Source organism: Symphalangus syndactylus, chromosome 8 (assembly GCF_028878055.3).
Source record: "Symphalangus syndactylus isolate Jambi chromosome 8, NHGRI_mSymSyn1-v2.1_pri, whole genome shotgun sequence".
Lineage (NCBI taxonomy): Eukaryota > Metazoa > Chordata > Mammalia > Primates > Hylobatidae > Symphalangus > Symphalangus syndactylus.
Genome location: NC_072430.2, coordinates 57,096,389 through 57,112,243, shown reverse-complemented (window position 1 = coordinate 57,112,243; position 15,855 = coordinate 57,096,389). Strand labels below are relative to the sequence as shown.

General features: G+C 35.6%; 1 protein-coding gene across 12 annotated transcripts in view; it reads left to right on the top strand.

The window, feature by feature from the left end:
• PCNX4 (pecanex 4) overlaps positions 1-15,855 on the top strand; it is a 42,428-nt gene extending 26,573 nt beyond the window's left edge. For all 12 annotated transcript variants that reach the window (XM_055289189.2, XM_063644547.1, XM_055289186.2 and 9 more), the window contains 4 exons: positions 1,701-1,804; positions 4,942-5,975; positions 6,360-6,546; positions 14,484-15,855. In XM_055289189.2, the coding sequence (XP_055145164.1) occupies positions 1,701-1,804; positions 4,942-5,975; positions 6,360-6,546; positions 14,484-14,735 (1,577 nt within the window). In that variant the 3' untranslated portion in view covers positions 14,736-15,855. The remainder of the gene's footprint in view (positions 1-1,700; positions 1,805-4,941; positions 5,976-6,359; positions 6,547-14,483) is intronic.

Sequence of the window (15,855 nt, the reverse complement as noted above, 5' to 3'; positions counted from 1 at the left end):
CTTCAGGTTGAACTTTTCTAATTATTATGTGAGATGATTTATGAGAAAAAAATATTTTATCTTTGTACTACAGATGTTTTGTGAATAATCATTTGTCTTATAGAAAAATAGTCTATACTTATAGTACTTTTATCCAGTGCTAATTAATTTTCATTATGTAATGCTGTTTTATTTTTTAAAACACCTGTGGGGTTAAACTCCCATCAGAAATAGTAATTAGATAAAAATTATACTTTATTATCAAACCAATAATACCCAACCAAGAAGTGTGTTATAAAGTATTTTCTGGTGGGGAAAAAAACCAATGAGATAATATTTCACATACATCAGAGTGGCAAAAATATAAACAGTTTGACACTACCAAGTATTGGCTAGGGCATGGGGAACAAGAACTTTCAGACCTTTCTGGAAGGAAATGTAAATTTGTACAACCACTTTGAAGAGTTAAATGGTAGTCTGTAATAAAGATGTATATATCCCATGGCTCAGGGATTCCCATTTTAGATTCCATGATTTAGTGATTCCAGTTCTAGAGAAATTCTAGTACATGTGTTTTGGGGGTCCTCAAGACTACCCCAGGTTTGATGGTTCACTAGGAGGACTCACAGCTAAGATTTATTACACCAAAAGGATGCAGAGCAAAATCAGCAAAGGGAAAAATCATAAGGAGTAAAAGAGACCAGGTGCAAGTCCCCAGGAGTTGCACAGAGTTGCACAGAATGTGCTTAATTCCCTGGCGACAAGTTGTGATGTGTGATATGTTGACTGCCAGAGAAGCTCATTTGAGACTCAATGCCTAGGGCTTTTACTGCAGGCTGGTCATGCAGGCGCTGTCTGCCTAGCACATACCAATACTCCAGAATCCCAAAAGGAGAGCAGGTGTTCAGTATATACTATATTGTTTGTACAGTTAGACACAGTACGGGAGTCTTATCAGGTAGGGGGTTCCCAGATGCCAGGCAAGGACCAACCATATAAGCAGACCTTTTGAAGATTAGTAGTCGGTTCTGGTATGTTAACACTGTTCTGAACCACATGTTGTACAAGCTGACTTGCACAAAGATAATTTCTGCAACATTATTTACAATAGTGAAAAGTTGGAAACATCTGAAAAGTTTATCAATGAAGAAGTGAATACTCAAATTCAGTTAAATTGATACAATGTATTTTCTACAGCAGTTATAATAAATTTTAGCTGTTTGCCATAGATGTGGGCAAATCTCATTAATAAAAGTATTTAGAGAAAAACTAAATTTAAAAAGTATTTGTACAGTGTGTAGCATTTTATGTACATTTTTAAACCACAAAACACTTTTATATGTTTATGTGCGTGTATAAAAATGTCAAAAATATTTTAAGTCATGACTGTCAAGCTGACTTTTATACACTCAATACTTTTCCTAATATAATTAACATGTATTTAAGATTGTATACAACAACTTCTAATTTGTTTTTCTGGAAAATCCTTGAATTTTTATGTAGTATCACCTGTAGATTATCTGTTCCAACTGCTCTTGTAAAGAGTTAATTTAATGCCTCCCAATACACAGTGAATAGTTATTTCTGTTCTTGACCTAATGAGAGGGTAGGAGTCGTGAATCAGTTCTAGATGTCTTTTCAGTTTTGAAGATTCACATAGCAAAATAAAAGAAGCGTGAAAATAATTTTCTTTTCTTTTTTTTTTTTCTAATTTGTTGTAGGTCTCCTCCTACCTGGATCTCATTACTTGGGCCGTTTTCAGGATCGTTTAATATGGATAATGATTCTGGAATGTGGCTATACTTACTGCTGTATTAACATTAAGGTCAGTGTGCATTTAAAACATCTCTAGTATTTTTATAGTTCATGTGTAAAATTTTACCTGTTATGTTCACATCAAACACTCAATTTGAAAGAAGAATATCTCTTCAATTACCTGTGAAAACACCTAGGGACATCACACTCCGGGGACTGTTGTGGGGTGGGGGGAGGGGGGAGGGACAGCATTAGGAGATATACCTAATGCTAAATGACGAGTTAATGGGTGCAGCAAAACAACATGGCACATGGATACATATGTAACAAACCTGCACATTGTGCACATGTACCCTAAAACCTAAAGTATAATAATAATAAATAAAATAAAAATAAAAAGAAAAAAAGAAAAAAATAATAAAGTATATTTCAGTAAGCACATGTTGATAGGTGGACTAATGTTAATTGTATAATAGAGCATGGTAGCAAAATATACCTGCTTCCTTTTCTTCCAGTCCTATTCTTGTTATCTCTGTCTAGTTGAGCATCTCAAAAGTGTGAATCAGTAATGTTTTTTAACTCCTATATCATTTAAGCATTTTCAACTTAATAAAAACTGTCTTCTAATCCTGTGCCCCTACCTGCTATACCCCATTTGTCTCCTTCCTTGAAAAGCAAAATGGCCTTATTAGAACTGCTTATAATTGTATCTCCAATTTAATTTCTTCCATTCTATCTTCAACTTACTCTAGGTTTTTGACCCTACTACTCCACCAACCTGCTCTTGTCAAGGTCTCTAGTGACTGGCACATTGCTAAGTCCAGTGATCAACTCTCAGAACCAGTCTTAATCGAACCATCAGCAGCATTTTACACAGTTGTTCTCTTCACTTGTTTCGTGGGTTACTTCTCTACTTTGTGGTTCCTTCTCTTTTCTTTGACCTTTTAACATGAGGGTGTCCCAGAGCCTAGTAGTCCTTGCTGACAACTCTGTCTTTCTGGTTGTTCAGGCCAAAAATACTAGAGTCATGTTTGACTCCTTTTTTACTTGTATACTCCCACACCCAGTCCAACAAGAAATCCTATGGGCTCCACCTATAAACCATATTCTGTATCCCATCTCTTTTTACCACCTTGGTCCCAGCCACCTTGACCCTTACCTGGATAATTGAAATAGCCTCCTAATTGGTCATCCTGCTTCTACCTATGTGCCCCTACAGTATACTGTCAGCCAGAATGATCTTTAAAATCTAAGTCAAACCATGTCACTTCTGTACTCAAAACCCTGCAGTGGATCTCTTCTTTCATTTAGAGTAAAAGCCAGGCTCTAAATGGCCAGGCTTCCTATTCCCTCTTTGGCCTCTATTGCTTTAACCCTCTCACTCTATTCCAGCCTACTGGCTATTCCCTCTGCCTGAAACACTCTACTTTCATAAAATCATCTAACTCCCTCCCTCACCACTTTCAGGTCTTTGCTCAAATGTTATCTCCTCAGTGAGATTTCCTATGGCCATCATATTTAAAATTACACTCCCACTCTTATCCCAGCACTCCCAACCCCCCTTGCCTTGCTTTACTTTTTCCTTATTTTTATAGCACTTATACCCTCTCACAAACTATGTAATTTACTTATTAGTTTTACTGGTGATTAACCATGTCCCTCACTTTATAAGTAGTTTCACAAGCACAGGGATCTCTTGTTTTTATTCAGGAATACATCCTAAGCCCCTGAAACAGTGCCTGGCACAGAATAGGCCTTTAGCAAATGTTTTGTTTTGTTTTGTTTTTTATATAATGAATAGTAAGTGAATTTTTTACACTAGCACAGATTGGATAAAATCGCTAGTGACTAAAAAGCTGTCTCTTTAGTCCAGTGGTTCTCAAAATGCAGTGCCCAGATGTATTAGTAATATTTCCTGAGAACTTGTTAGAAGTGGAAATTCTTGAGCCCCACCCTGAACCTACTAAGTTAGAAACTCTGCGGGTGGGCTCAGCAATCTGTGTTTCAAAGAGCGCTCTGAGTGATGCTGACTCACCTACAGATTGAGAACCTCTGCTCTAGTCTAACCCATACCAGAAGACAAAAAATATTGAGGACATTTTGATTACTTAATTTTATTCTATTTAAAAATGATATGGTTTAATAATACCTAATAATGTGTATTGATCCTTTGTGCTCTGTGACATAGGTGGTTTAAAAATATACTTTTTGGTGGTACTCTTTTTTTCTGTCTGTCTTTTTTTGACACAAGCTGGGTTAGGCCATGCCATCTATTAACAATTATATTAATACTTTAAAATTTACAAAACATGCAGCCTTCAAACCCATATACACTAGGATTATTTTCCTTTGAAACAGAGGAAAAAGGAATCTCAGAGAGGGTAGGTGACCTGCTCAAGTTGTGTGCCAGCACCTGGTGGAGCTGTGACTTAAAAACAAGTTCTGAAGGTACTGACAGCTTTGTAAAAATATATAAATAAGCAATATTTAAATATTTAAATAAGCAGTAGCAATTATGATAGTAAATAGTGACCTGATACGTCCTTTTCAAGTGATTCCTTCTAAGGAGGTAATCAAAAGGTGTTTAAAATTTATGTAAGGATATATTGATAATATTCATTCACTCAGCATATATTTGTTGCATACCCACTGTGTACCAGATACTGGTTTAGGCACTACTGACATAGCAGTAACCAAAGTAATCAAAGAAGTAAATCTGCATTATGATGTTATAAATCTGGAACAGGAGAATGATAAATTCTGGCACATCCATACATTGAATAATGCTATTAGTCTCATAAAGTGGGATGGAAAGCATATAATACTACTGTATATACTGTATAATTCTAATTTTGCTTTTTTTCTCCTCCAGTATTATAATTTAAAAGTTTTTACTGTGTGGCTCACTCTTAACTATGATTATAGTCTTTTAAAATTATATTCATACCTAATAAATTTGCCCAATTTCTAGTGGAATTTCCATAATATTTTCAAAAATAATAGTAGCATTATTTTGAATTTCTATCCAGAGTCAAATGTGTTAAGTGCCATTAACTTTAAGTCAGGATGTTGCTCTTGAGTTAAAGAAATTGTTTTTGTCATTTTCTGTATTTTTGTGATGAGAATCTATGGGCATTTACAAGACTAGTTGCTGTATATTATGTAATAAATTATTATAAACTCAAGTACTTTTTATTTCTTCTTTAGGGGTTAGAATTGCAGGAAACATCCTGTCATACTGCAGAAGCTCGCAGAGTTGATGAAGTTTTTGCAGATGCTTTTGAGCAAGAATACACAAGAGTATGTTCCCTTAATGAACACTTTGGAAATGTCTTGACACCCTGTACTGTTTTGCCTGTGAAATTATATTCTGATGCCAGGAATGTTCTATCAGGCATAATTGATTCTCATGAAAACTTAAAAGAATTTAAAGGTGACCTCATTAAAGTACTTGTGTGGATACTTGTTCAATATTGCTCCAAAAGGCCTGGCATGAAAGAGAATGTTCACAACACTGAAAATAAAGGGAAAACACCTCCAATCTTGCCTGCTTTGAACACTTCGCCACCTCCCAAATCCCCAGAAGACATAGATAGTTTAAATTCAGAAACTTTTAGTGACTGGTCTGATGATAATATTTTTGATGATGAGCCAACTATCAAAAAAGTAATAGAAGAAAAACATCAATTGAAAGATTTGCCAGGTACAAATTTGTTTATTCCAGGATCAGTAGAATCACAGAGGGTTGGCGATCATTCTACAGGCACTGTTCCTGAAAACGATCTTTACAAAGCAGTTCTATTAGGATACCCTGCTGTTGACAAAGGAAAGCAAGAGAACATGCCATATATTCCTCTCATGGAGTTCAGTTGTTCACATTCTCACTTAGTATGCTTACCTGCAGAGTGGAGGACTAGCTGTATGCCCAGTTCCAAAATGAAGGAGATGAGCTCGTTATTTCCAGAAGACTGGTACCAATTTGTTTTAAGGCAGTTGGAATGTTTTCATTCAGAAGAGAAGGCCTCAAATGTACTGGAAGAAATTGCCAAGGACAAAGTTTTAAAAGACTTTTATGTTCATACAGTAATGACGTGTTATTTTAGTTTATTTGGAATAGACAATATGGCTCCTAGTCCTGGTCATATCTTGAGAGTTTACAGTGGTGTTTTGCCTTGGTCTGTTGCTTTGGACTGGCTCACAGAAAAGCCAGAACTGTTTCAACTAGCACTGAAAGCATTCAGGTAATCCATTTTGATCATCTGTAAGTTATAACATTGGTGGAAAAATATTGATTTTTCTAAATCACATGCAAGAAGACAGTTATTCGTTTCTAGTTTTTTAAAATTTACTTTCTTCAAAATGAAAAAAATGTTTCATGTGTAGTGTGATTATATCAAGGGTACACTTCAATTTGTGCTTCCTTTGGTTTTGTTTATGTGGAAAACCTATTTTTTTATGGCTTTCTGATTTCTTCACCTTAACTGCCATCATTTCTTCCTTCACTTTTTATCTGAAATAGATATGATTTCAGTTCAATGTCTTAAAATATTGATTTAACAAAATCTATTTGATCTTTAAAGTTGACAGCAAATATTCTAAAATTCTTTGGTTCTCCACTTTTTTAGGTATACTCTGAAACTAATGATTGATAAAGCAAGTTTAGGTCCAATAGAAGACTTTAGAGAACTGATTAAGTACCTTGAAGAATATGAACGTGACTGGTACATTGGTTTGGTATCTGATGAAAAGTGGAAGGAAGCAATTTTACAAGAAAAGCCATACTTGTTTTCTCTGGGGTATGATTCTAATATGGTAAGGTTAAAAAATTTTTAAACTTATATATACTAACCTTAAAGAATGGATATCAGTTATAAAGTATTTGAACTAAGTGATAAATGATATAACATTATAGCTGTGATGTATTAATTATAGTTTTAAGGCATTTGTAATCATGACTTTATGGCTAAGCTAGATGAACTCTAGAATAGCTGATTTCTCTACTTTTGCCAACTGAAGAGGAGCCAATTAAAAATGTTGTGTGCAGTGCCTGACCTGTAAGAGAGCTAAGTATGTGTAGTATGCTATAACATATTTGATTAAATGGATTGTATTCCTATGTTCAAGTGTATGAATCATCTCTTGGATTTGACTCCTAGAAAAATTTATTTGTAAGTGGCAAAGTATTTTGCTAACATTTATACTGTATTGAAGCAAACCTAACCTGTGAAAATCCAGAGACTTAAAATAGGGGATGACTCTTTAAGATTTAGTACTTGTTCTTATTGCATTTAAAATGTCATCAAGTGTACACAATATGAAAGATTCAATGTTATGAGCTTATCATGGTTTTGTCTGTCTGGCATTATGGTTTGAGGAGCTCTGCAAATGCACTCCCCAGTGAAACTGATGAAAATTATTATTTTTTAAATAACCATTTAAAGTCTTAGAAAGTCTCCTAAGGGCATGCAGCAAATGAACACACATTTATTCAAAGAAATCTGCTAAAACCCAGTAAGAACAGCAAGAGACTGCAGTATTTGAACCAAGACCTACCCTACCTGAGCCTCAGCAAGATGGAATCTCCCCTCAGACTGGTATAACCCAGAACGTAGGCTCTCTTCTCTGTCAGCTCCCAGTTGGAGGACTGTTTTCCTAGGAAGGGCAGGAGTTCAACATTTTTATTCCTGTCCCAGCTATCTGTTGCTGAGGCTGGATTCCAGGCATGTGAAGTCCAAGTAAAGATTCCCTTCTGGCCAGCCACACTTATGGGATGGAGACTTTATCTTGGGTGTGATGCCACTGAAAATACTGGGGCCTTGATCACTCTCGCCCACTCATAATGTGGAAGTCCTATGCTGGGAGAGGCAAGCTGGAAAGACCTGAGGCTATTCCTTCCTTCCACCAAGTGCTTATCTCCTAAAGCAGAAGTGTCACTCGAGAGAAGCATGCCATCGCCCAGAACTCTGGCTCAGAGATTTTGCCCAGTGGGAGAAGCAAATTATCATTAACAACAACAAAAGCTCTGAATCTCTTCTTCCCAGAGGGACTGATTTATCTGCAACAGAGTGTAGACACATTAAAGCCCAAAATGTTCTTGAAAACAGTGGAGGACTTGCTGTTTTATGATAGTGTCAGAAAAAGAAAACAACATAAATGGTGGAGGTTGTGGTGCAAACTAATGTTTAGGAGACTGGTAGGTTCATTAAGCTAAACTGTAAACTGGCTAGATTTTTTTCAGGGGAAGAAAGAGCAAAGAGCCTTCCTGGGATCAGAACAAATCTCAAACACATCAAAAGTTATTCCTTTCAAGGAGTTCACCTTTAATTGGATCAGTCTGTGGAGCAATTTTATGCCCCAGGTCTTTGTTGAAAACATAGAGTAACCAGCTGGCAATTGGTGGAGCTTAATAGCTAGGTATGAACACTTAGCAGACAAGATAGCCCTGCCAAAACCATCCCAAGGTTAACTGCGTGCATTCATAGTTTGGCTGTACTCTATGAGAGGCCACATCTGAGACTTCAAACTGGGCAGGGGATGGTAGGGAGCAGACAGGGATTGACTTCACTACAGTAAGCCAGCCAATCACTAAACAAACAAGTACATAATAATAACAAGCCCTGGAGTTAGGAATGAAGAGGACCAGCACCCAGAATTTCTACAGTGTTACCTGGAATATCCAATTTTCAACAAAAAGTTGAGATATGCAAAGAAATGGGAAAGTCTATGCAGTGAGCCGAGATTGCGCCACTGCACTCCAGCCTGAGCGACAGAGCAAGACTCTGTCTCAAAAAAAAAAAAAAAGAAAAAGAAAAAGAAATGGGAAAGTCTAACCCACATATCGGGGGAAAAAAGCAGACAACCAGGCTTGCCTGTAAGAGGGAACAGATGTCAGATTTAATAAAGATTTCATAGTAGTCATTATAAGTATGTTCAGAGAACCAAAGGAAACCATGGTTGAAGAAATAAAGGACAGTATGGTGACAATCTCACATCAAATAGAGAATGTATGTAGAGATAGAAATTATAAAAAAGAACCAAATGAAGAATTCCACTAGAGGGGCTCAACAGTAGATTTGAACTGGCAGAAGAAAGAATTAGTGAACTTGAAGATTCTAGATCAATAGAGATTATGCAGTCCAAAGAAGAGAAAAGAATGAATAAAAAGGGAGAGAGCTTCAGAGAAATGTGGGACACCATTAACTGCTCGAACATATACTTAGTATCAGAAGGAGAGGAGAGAGAGGGAAGGAAGAAAAAAATTATTTGATGAAATAATGGCTGAAACTTCTTAAATTTATTGTAAAACATTAATCCACACATCCAGGAACTTCAGTGAACTTTAGAATAAATGCAAAGAGATCTGCAGGCAAATACATCGTAGTAAAAATGTGGAAATCCAAAGACCAGGAGAAAACCTTGAAAGCACCAAGTAAAAACTACTTGTACATCTTAAGGAAAGTCGTATAAAATTCTAATTTGTCATCAGAAGCAATGGAGGCCAGAAGCATGGAATGACATATTCAAAGTGCCCCCTAAAAAAACCCCAAAACGGAAAGGTTAACCAAGGACCCTATATCTAGCAAAGTGACCTTTCAAAAATGAAGGCAAAATAAAGAAATTCCCAGATAAACAAAAACAGAATTTGTTGCTACCAGACCCACCTTACAAGAAATACTAGAGTTTTTCAGGCTGAAAATAAGTGACCACAGGCAATAATTCAAATTCACACACAAAAACAAAGAGCACCAATAAAGCTAACTGTGTAATTATAAAAAACAGTAAAAAGGCATATTTCTTCTCTTAACTCATTTGAAAAGCAATTCTATAAAACAATATGTCTTCATGTATTGTTGGGCCTATAACATATAGGAATGTAATTTGCTAATAATTGCACAAGGGAAGCCAGTAGGGGCAAAGCTGTACTGGATAAAGGAAATGAATCCAGATAATTCATTTCTGGATTCTTGAATCTACAGGAAGAAAGAGAAATAGCATTTTTTTTTTTTTTAAGGTTAACATAAGGCTGGGTGCAGTGGTTCACACCTATAATCCCAGCACTCTGGGAGGCCGAGGCAGGCGGATCACCTGAGGTCAGGAGTTTGAGACCAGCCTGGCCAACATGGTGAAACCCTGTCTCTACTAAAACTACAAAAAAAATTATCTGGGTGTGGTGGTGGGTGCCTGTAATCCCAGCTACTTGGGAGGCTGAGGCAGGAGAATCGCTTGAACCCAGGAGGTGGAGGTTGCAGTGAGCCAAGACTGCGCCACTGCACTTCAGCCTGGGCAACAAGAGCGAGACTATCTCAAAAAAAAGAAAGAAGGGTAACATAACAAGGCTGGGCATGGTAACTTATGACTATAATCCCAGCACTTTGGGAGGCCAAGGCAGGAGGATTGCTTTGAGACCAGGAGTTTGAGACCAGCCTGGGCAACATAGCAAGAGCCCATCTCTACCAAAAATAAAAGTTAGCTAGGTGTGGTGGCGTGCATTTGTAGTCCTGGCTACCACTTGAGAGGCTGAGGTGGGAGGACCTCTTGAGCCAGGTGTTCAGGTTATAGTGAGCTATGATTGCACCACTGCACTCCATCCTAGATGATGGAGCAAGACCCTGTCTCCAAAAAAAAAAAAATAATTAATATAACAAACACAATAAATGTATACTTGCTCCCTTTTCTCTCAACTTCTTTTAAAAGCATAAAATTATGTAAAGTGATAATTATAACTATGTACTGTTGGATTTGTAACGTTTATAATGTGATATGTATAACAATACCACAGAAGGGAAGAAAAGGAACTAGAACGTTGTAAGAGTAATATTTCTGCTTCACCACAATTAGTATAAATCTGAGGCTGAATCTTGTAAGACAGAGATAGTAAGCTTTAGTCAACCATTGAGGAAATAACTGAGAAAAAAAGTGAAAACAATCATTAAAGAAATTTAAATGGCATATTATAAAATAGTCACTTAATACGAGAGAAAGTCAAGAAAGAATAGAGGGATAAAAAAGATATGAGACAAAGAAAACAGAAAGGAAAATGACAGACAAAATTCAGCTATTTCAGTAATAAAATTAATGGGAATGGATTAAATAATCCAAATGAAAGGCAGAGATTATCAGATTGGACTTAAGAAAATGCCTGTAATCCCAGCAATTTGGGAGTCTAAGAGTTCAAGACCAGCCTGGGCAACATAGTAAGACCTTGTCTCTAAAAAAAAATAAACAAAATTATCCATACATGGTGGTATGTTCCTGTAGTCCCAGCTACTCTGGAGGCTGAAGTGGGAAGATTGCTTGAGCACAGGAAGCGCTATGATATATAAAATATATAATATTTTATTAATATATAAATATGTAATATACAAAATATATAAAATAAAAGACACAAACCACATGATCATCTCGGTAGATATAAAAATCTATTTAACAAAATCCCCCACCCTTTCATAGTAAAAACAAAATAGGAAAGAAAGGAACTCTTCAACCTGAACATCTATGAAAAACTCACAGTAAACATCATAATTATTGGTGAAAGATTGGATGCTTACCCCTAAGATCAAGAAGACACGAATGTCTACCCTTACCACTTTTATTAAACATTGTACTAGAACTTCTAGCCAGGTGGTATGGACTGAATGTTTATGTACATCCCAAATTTGTATGTTGAAGCCTAACCACCAACGTGATGGTAGTAGGAGGTGGGGCCTTTGGGAGGTAATTAGGCTTAGATGAGATCATGAGCATGGAGCCCCATGATGGGATTAGTGCCCTTATAGGAAGAGGAAAAGACACCCACAGCTTCCTGTCTTTCTGCTGTAGAACAGAATAAGAAGATGGCTATCCATGAGCCAGGAGGATAGCCCTCATCAGAACCCAGCCATGAAACCACCCCGATCTTGGACTTCCCAACCTCTAGAACTATGAGAAATAAATGTCTCTTCTTTAAGGCACCTAGTCTATGGTATTTAGTTATAGCAGCCTAAGCTAAGACACCAGAGTAATTAGGCAAGAAAAAGAAATAAAAGGCATTCAGATTAGGAAGAAGTAAAATCATCTCTATTCACAGATGACATGATCTTAATGTATAGAATATCTAAGGAATCAACTAAAAAGCTTAGAACTGATTAACAAATTCAGGATGGTTGCAAGATGTAAGATCAACATACAAAAATCTGGTGAATTTCTATACACTAGCAGTGAACAAACCAAAAAGGAAGTTAAGGAAATCCCACTTAAAATAGCATCAAAAAGAATAAAATACTTAGGAAAAATTGAACAGTAGTAGTACAAAGCTTACACTCTGAAAACTACAAAACATTGTTAAAAGAGAAAATTAAATATCTAAATAAATAAACATCCAGTGTTCATAAATCAAAATAACATTGTTAAGATGGCAATACTCTCCAAATTTATCTACAGATTCAACACAGTCCTTTTCAGAATTCCAGTTGGCTTCTTTGTGGAAATTGACAAGCTGATTTTCTAAAATTTATATGGAATTTCAAGAGACCCTGAATAGCCAGAACAATCTTGAAAAAGAAAATTGGCCGACTCATACTTCCAAGTTTCAAAACTTATATGAAACAATAATCAAAACAGTATGGTACTGGCATAATGATAGACATATAAATCAGTGGAATTGAATTGAGGATCCAGAAATAAACCCATGGGTCTTTAGCCAACTAATTTTCAACAAGGATGCCAAGACCATTCACTGGGGAAATCATCTTGATAGCAACATCCAAAAGAATAATGTTGGATTACTAGTATTAGTTTCCCAGGGCTGCAGCAACAATTATTACCACAAACTGGGCGACTTTTTAAAAAATGGAAATTTATTCTCTTATAGTTCTAAAGGTTAGAAGGCTGAAGTCAAGGTGCCAGTAGAGCCACGCTTCCTCTAACGGCGCTAGGAAGGAATCTTTCCTGGCCTCTTCCAGCTTCTGGTGGCCCTTAACATTCCTTGGCTATGGCTGAGTAACTCCAGTCTCTGTCTCCGTATTTACATGGCCTATTCTCTATACTCTCGTGTGTCAATTCTACTACTACTTTCTTTTATAAGAATGTCGGTCACTGGCTTTAGGATCCACCTAAATCTAGGATGATCTCATCTCTAAATCTTTAATTACATCTGCAAAGTACCCATTCCAAATAAGGTCACATTCACAGGTAACTTCAAAGAGATGCTATTCAACCCACTACAGACCTTACTTTGCGTACCATATTTTTAAAATAACTCAAAAATACATCAAAGACCTAAACATAAGAGCCATAAAAATCTTAGAAGGAAACATAAGGGTAAATCTTCATGACCTTAAATTTGGCAATAGATTCTTAGATATGACACTAAAAGCATGAGAAACAAAAGAAAAATAGATAAATATGACTTCATCAAAAGTAAAAACTTCTGTTCCTCAAAGGACACCATCAAAAAAGTAAAAAGACAACTCACAGAATGGGAAAAATATTTGCCCATATCTGATAAGGGACTGTTACTAGAATATATAAAAAAAAACTCTTACAACTCTATAATAAAAAGATAAATAGATTTTAATGTGGACAAAGGATCTATATAGACATTTCTTTAAAGAGGATGTACAAGTTGCCAATAAGTACATGAGAAGTGCTCCGTATAATTAGTCATCAGGGAAGTGCAAATCAAAACTACAATAAAATAACACTTCACACACACAGGATGGCTAAAATCAAAAGGTCTGAAAATAAGTGTTAACAAGACGTGGAGAAATTGGAACCCTCTTCTGCTCTTGGGAATGTAAAATGGTACAGCCACTTTGGAAAACATTCTGGCAGTTTCTCAAATAGTTAAGCATAGAGTTAACATATGACCTAGCAGTTCTATCCCTAAGTATATATACCTAAGAGAAATAAAAACATAAATCCACATGAAACCTTGTACGTGAATGTTTATAGCAACATTATTCTTAATTGCTGTAAGGTGGAAACAAACCAACTGTACATCAATTGCTGAAAACAAATTTTAGCATATCCATATGATGGAATATTATTCTGCCATAAAAAGGAATAAGGTACTGATAGATGCTACAACATAGATAAACCTTGAAAATACGCTAAGTGAAAGAAATCGGTCACAAAAGACCACATATTATATGATTCATTTCAAGTGAAATTTACAGAACAGGCAAGTCTATAAAGATAGAAAGTATGTTAGTGGTTGCTTAGGGAACAGTCAGTGAGGAGATAGGATGGTGATAACTAAAGAGTACAAGGATGCTTCTTGAGGTTATGATGTTTTAAAACTTCACTGTGGTGATGGTTGCACATATCTGTGACTATAATAAAAACCACTGAATTGCATATAGTAAGTAAATGTGAATTATATGGAATGTGAATTATATCTCAACAAAGCTGTTTCTTTAAAAAGAGCCTATTGTATCATTCACCACCAAATAGTATTTATGACTATGCATCGCTGAGGCAACAGATCAGAGAAGGCAGACAGAGAAGTGACTAAGATTTTGCCTAATGGTGACTGAGGTGGCGGCCAGAAAACTTTTCTTTTATTTAAAAAACCAAGGAAATAGAGGTAATTCTTGATTCTGAATACAAGCAACTTGTGTACATTTTAAAACACTACTTTCTGTTTTTTGAACTTGGGAAAAGTTTGGCTAATTACAATGCAATTTTTCTCTAAGTTTATAAATAAAATATAAAGACCTAAATGTAATCTCTTTTCTTTTTCTCCTCCTCCTACCCTTTTTACTTTAAAGGGAATTTACACTGGGAGAGTACTTAGCCTTCAAGAATTATTGATCCAAGTGGGAAAGTTAAATCCCGAAGCTGTTAGAGGTCAGTGGGCCAATCTTTCATGGGAATTACTTTATGCCACAAACGATGATGAAGAACGTTATAGTATACAAGCTCATCCACTACTTTTAAGAAATCTTACGGTACAAGCCGCAGAACCTCCCCTGGGATATCCGATTTATTCTTCAAAACCTCTCCATATACATTTGTATTAGAGCTCATTTTGACTGTAGTGTCATCAAATGCAATGTTTTTATTTTTTCATCCTAAAAAAGTAACTGTGATTCTTGTAACTTGAGGACTTCTCCCCACCCCCATTCAGATGCCTGAGAACAGCTAAGGTCCATAAAGTTGGTTCTCTTAGCCATCTTAATGGTTCTAAAAAACAGCAAAAACATCTTTATGTCTAACATAAAAGTTAGAACTATTTGGCCAATGTTTGTGCCTTCTGGACTTTAGTAGGCTTTGGTAAATATGAGAAAACATTTGTATAATTATTATATAATGAATTTTGTAATGCTTTCTTAAATGTGTTATAGGTGAATTGCCATACAAAGTTAACAGCTATGTAATTTTTACATACTTAAAAGATATACATATCAGTGTTCTAAGTAGTGATAATGGATCCTGTTGAAGGTTAACATAATGTGTATATATTTGAAATATAATTTATAGTATTTTCAAATGTACTGATTTAACATCTAATATTATCTGAATGTTTGTGTATCAAGTAACTTGTTTTCATAGACTTCAATTCACAAACTTTAAAAAACTTTTAATAAAATATTTTCCTTCCTTTTCAAATATCCTTTTAATATATGTGAAAGGAGCAGCATTCATCCCATTCATCATGTGAATATTCACAGGAAGAGCAATGTTAGGGTAATCTGCATATGACTACAAAGCATATATCTGACTCATTATATATTTCTTTCAGCTGAATTTACTGCTTCTGAAAAATGATTTACCCAACAGGACTACCAGTTACTAGTGTCTTAAAGGTATATGAACTAAAGTCAGAAGGAGATGGAAGAAAATTTTTATAATATGATCTGAATTTTATTTTCATTCTCTTCTTGCTTAGGAACGTTTTACAGATACATGTAAGGGGGATTAACAATGAATCCACATCAGTTGAGAGATCAGTTTCCTCTACTTCTTACTTAATTTCCAGTGAAATCAGTAGGAGCCCCCTAGATTTATACTAATGTATTCCCTTTAGAAATCATTCAAATTATGTGAAATGTACCAGTTAAGTTGTTATTAATATTCCATTTATTTAGTATGTGGACCAGTTCACTCTAACAATATTAAAGGATAAACTTTTTGGACCAA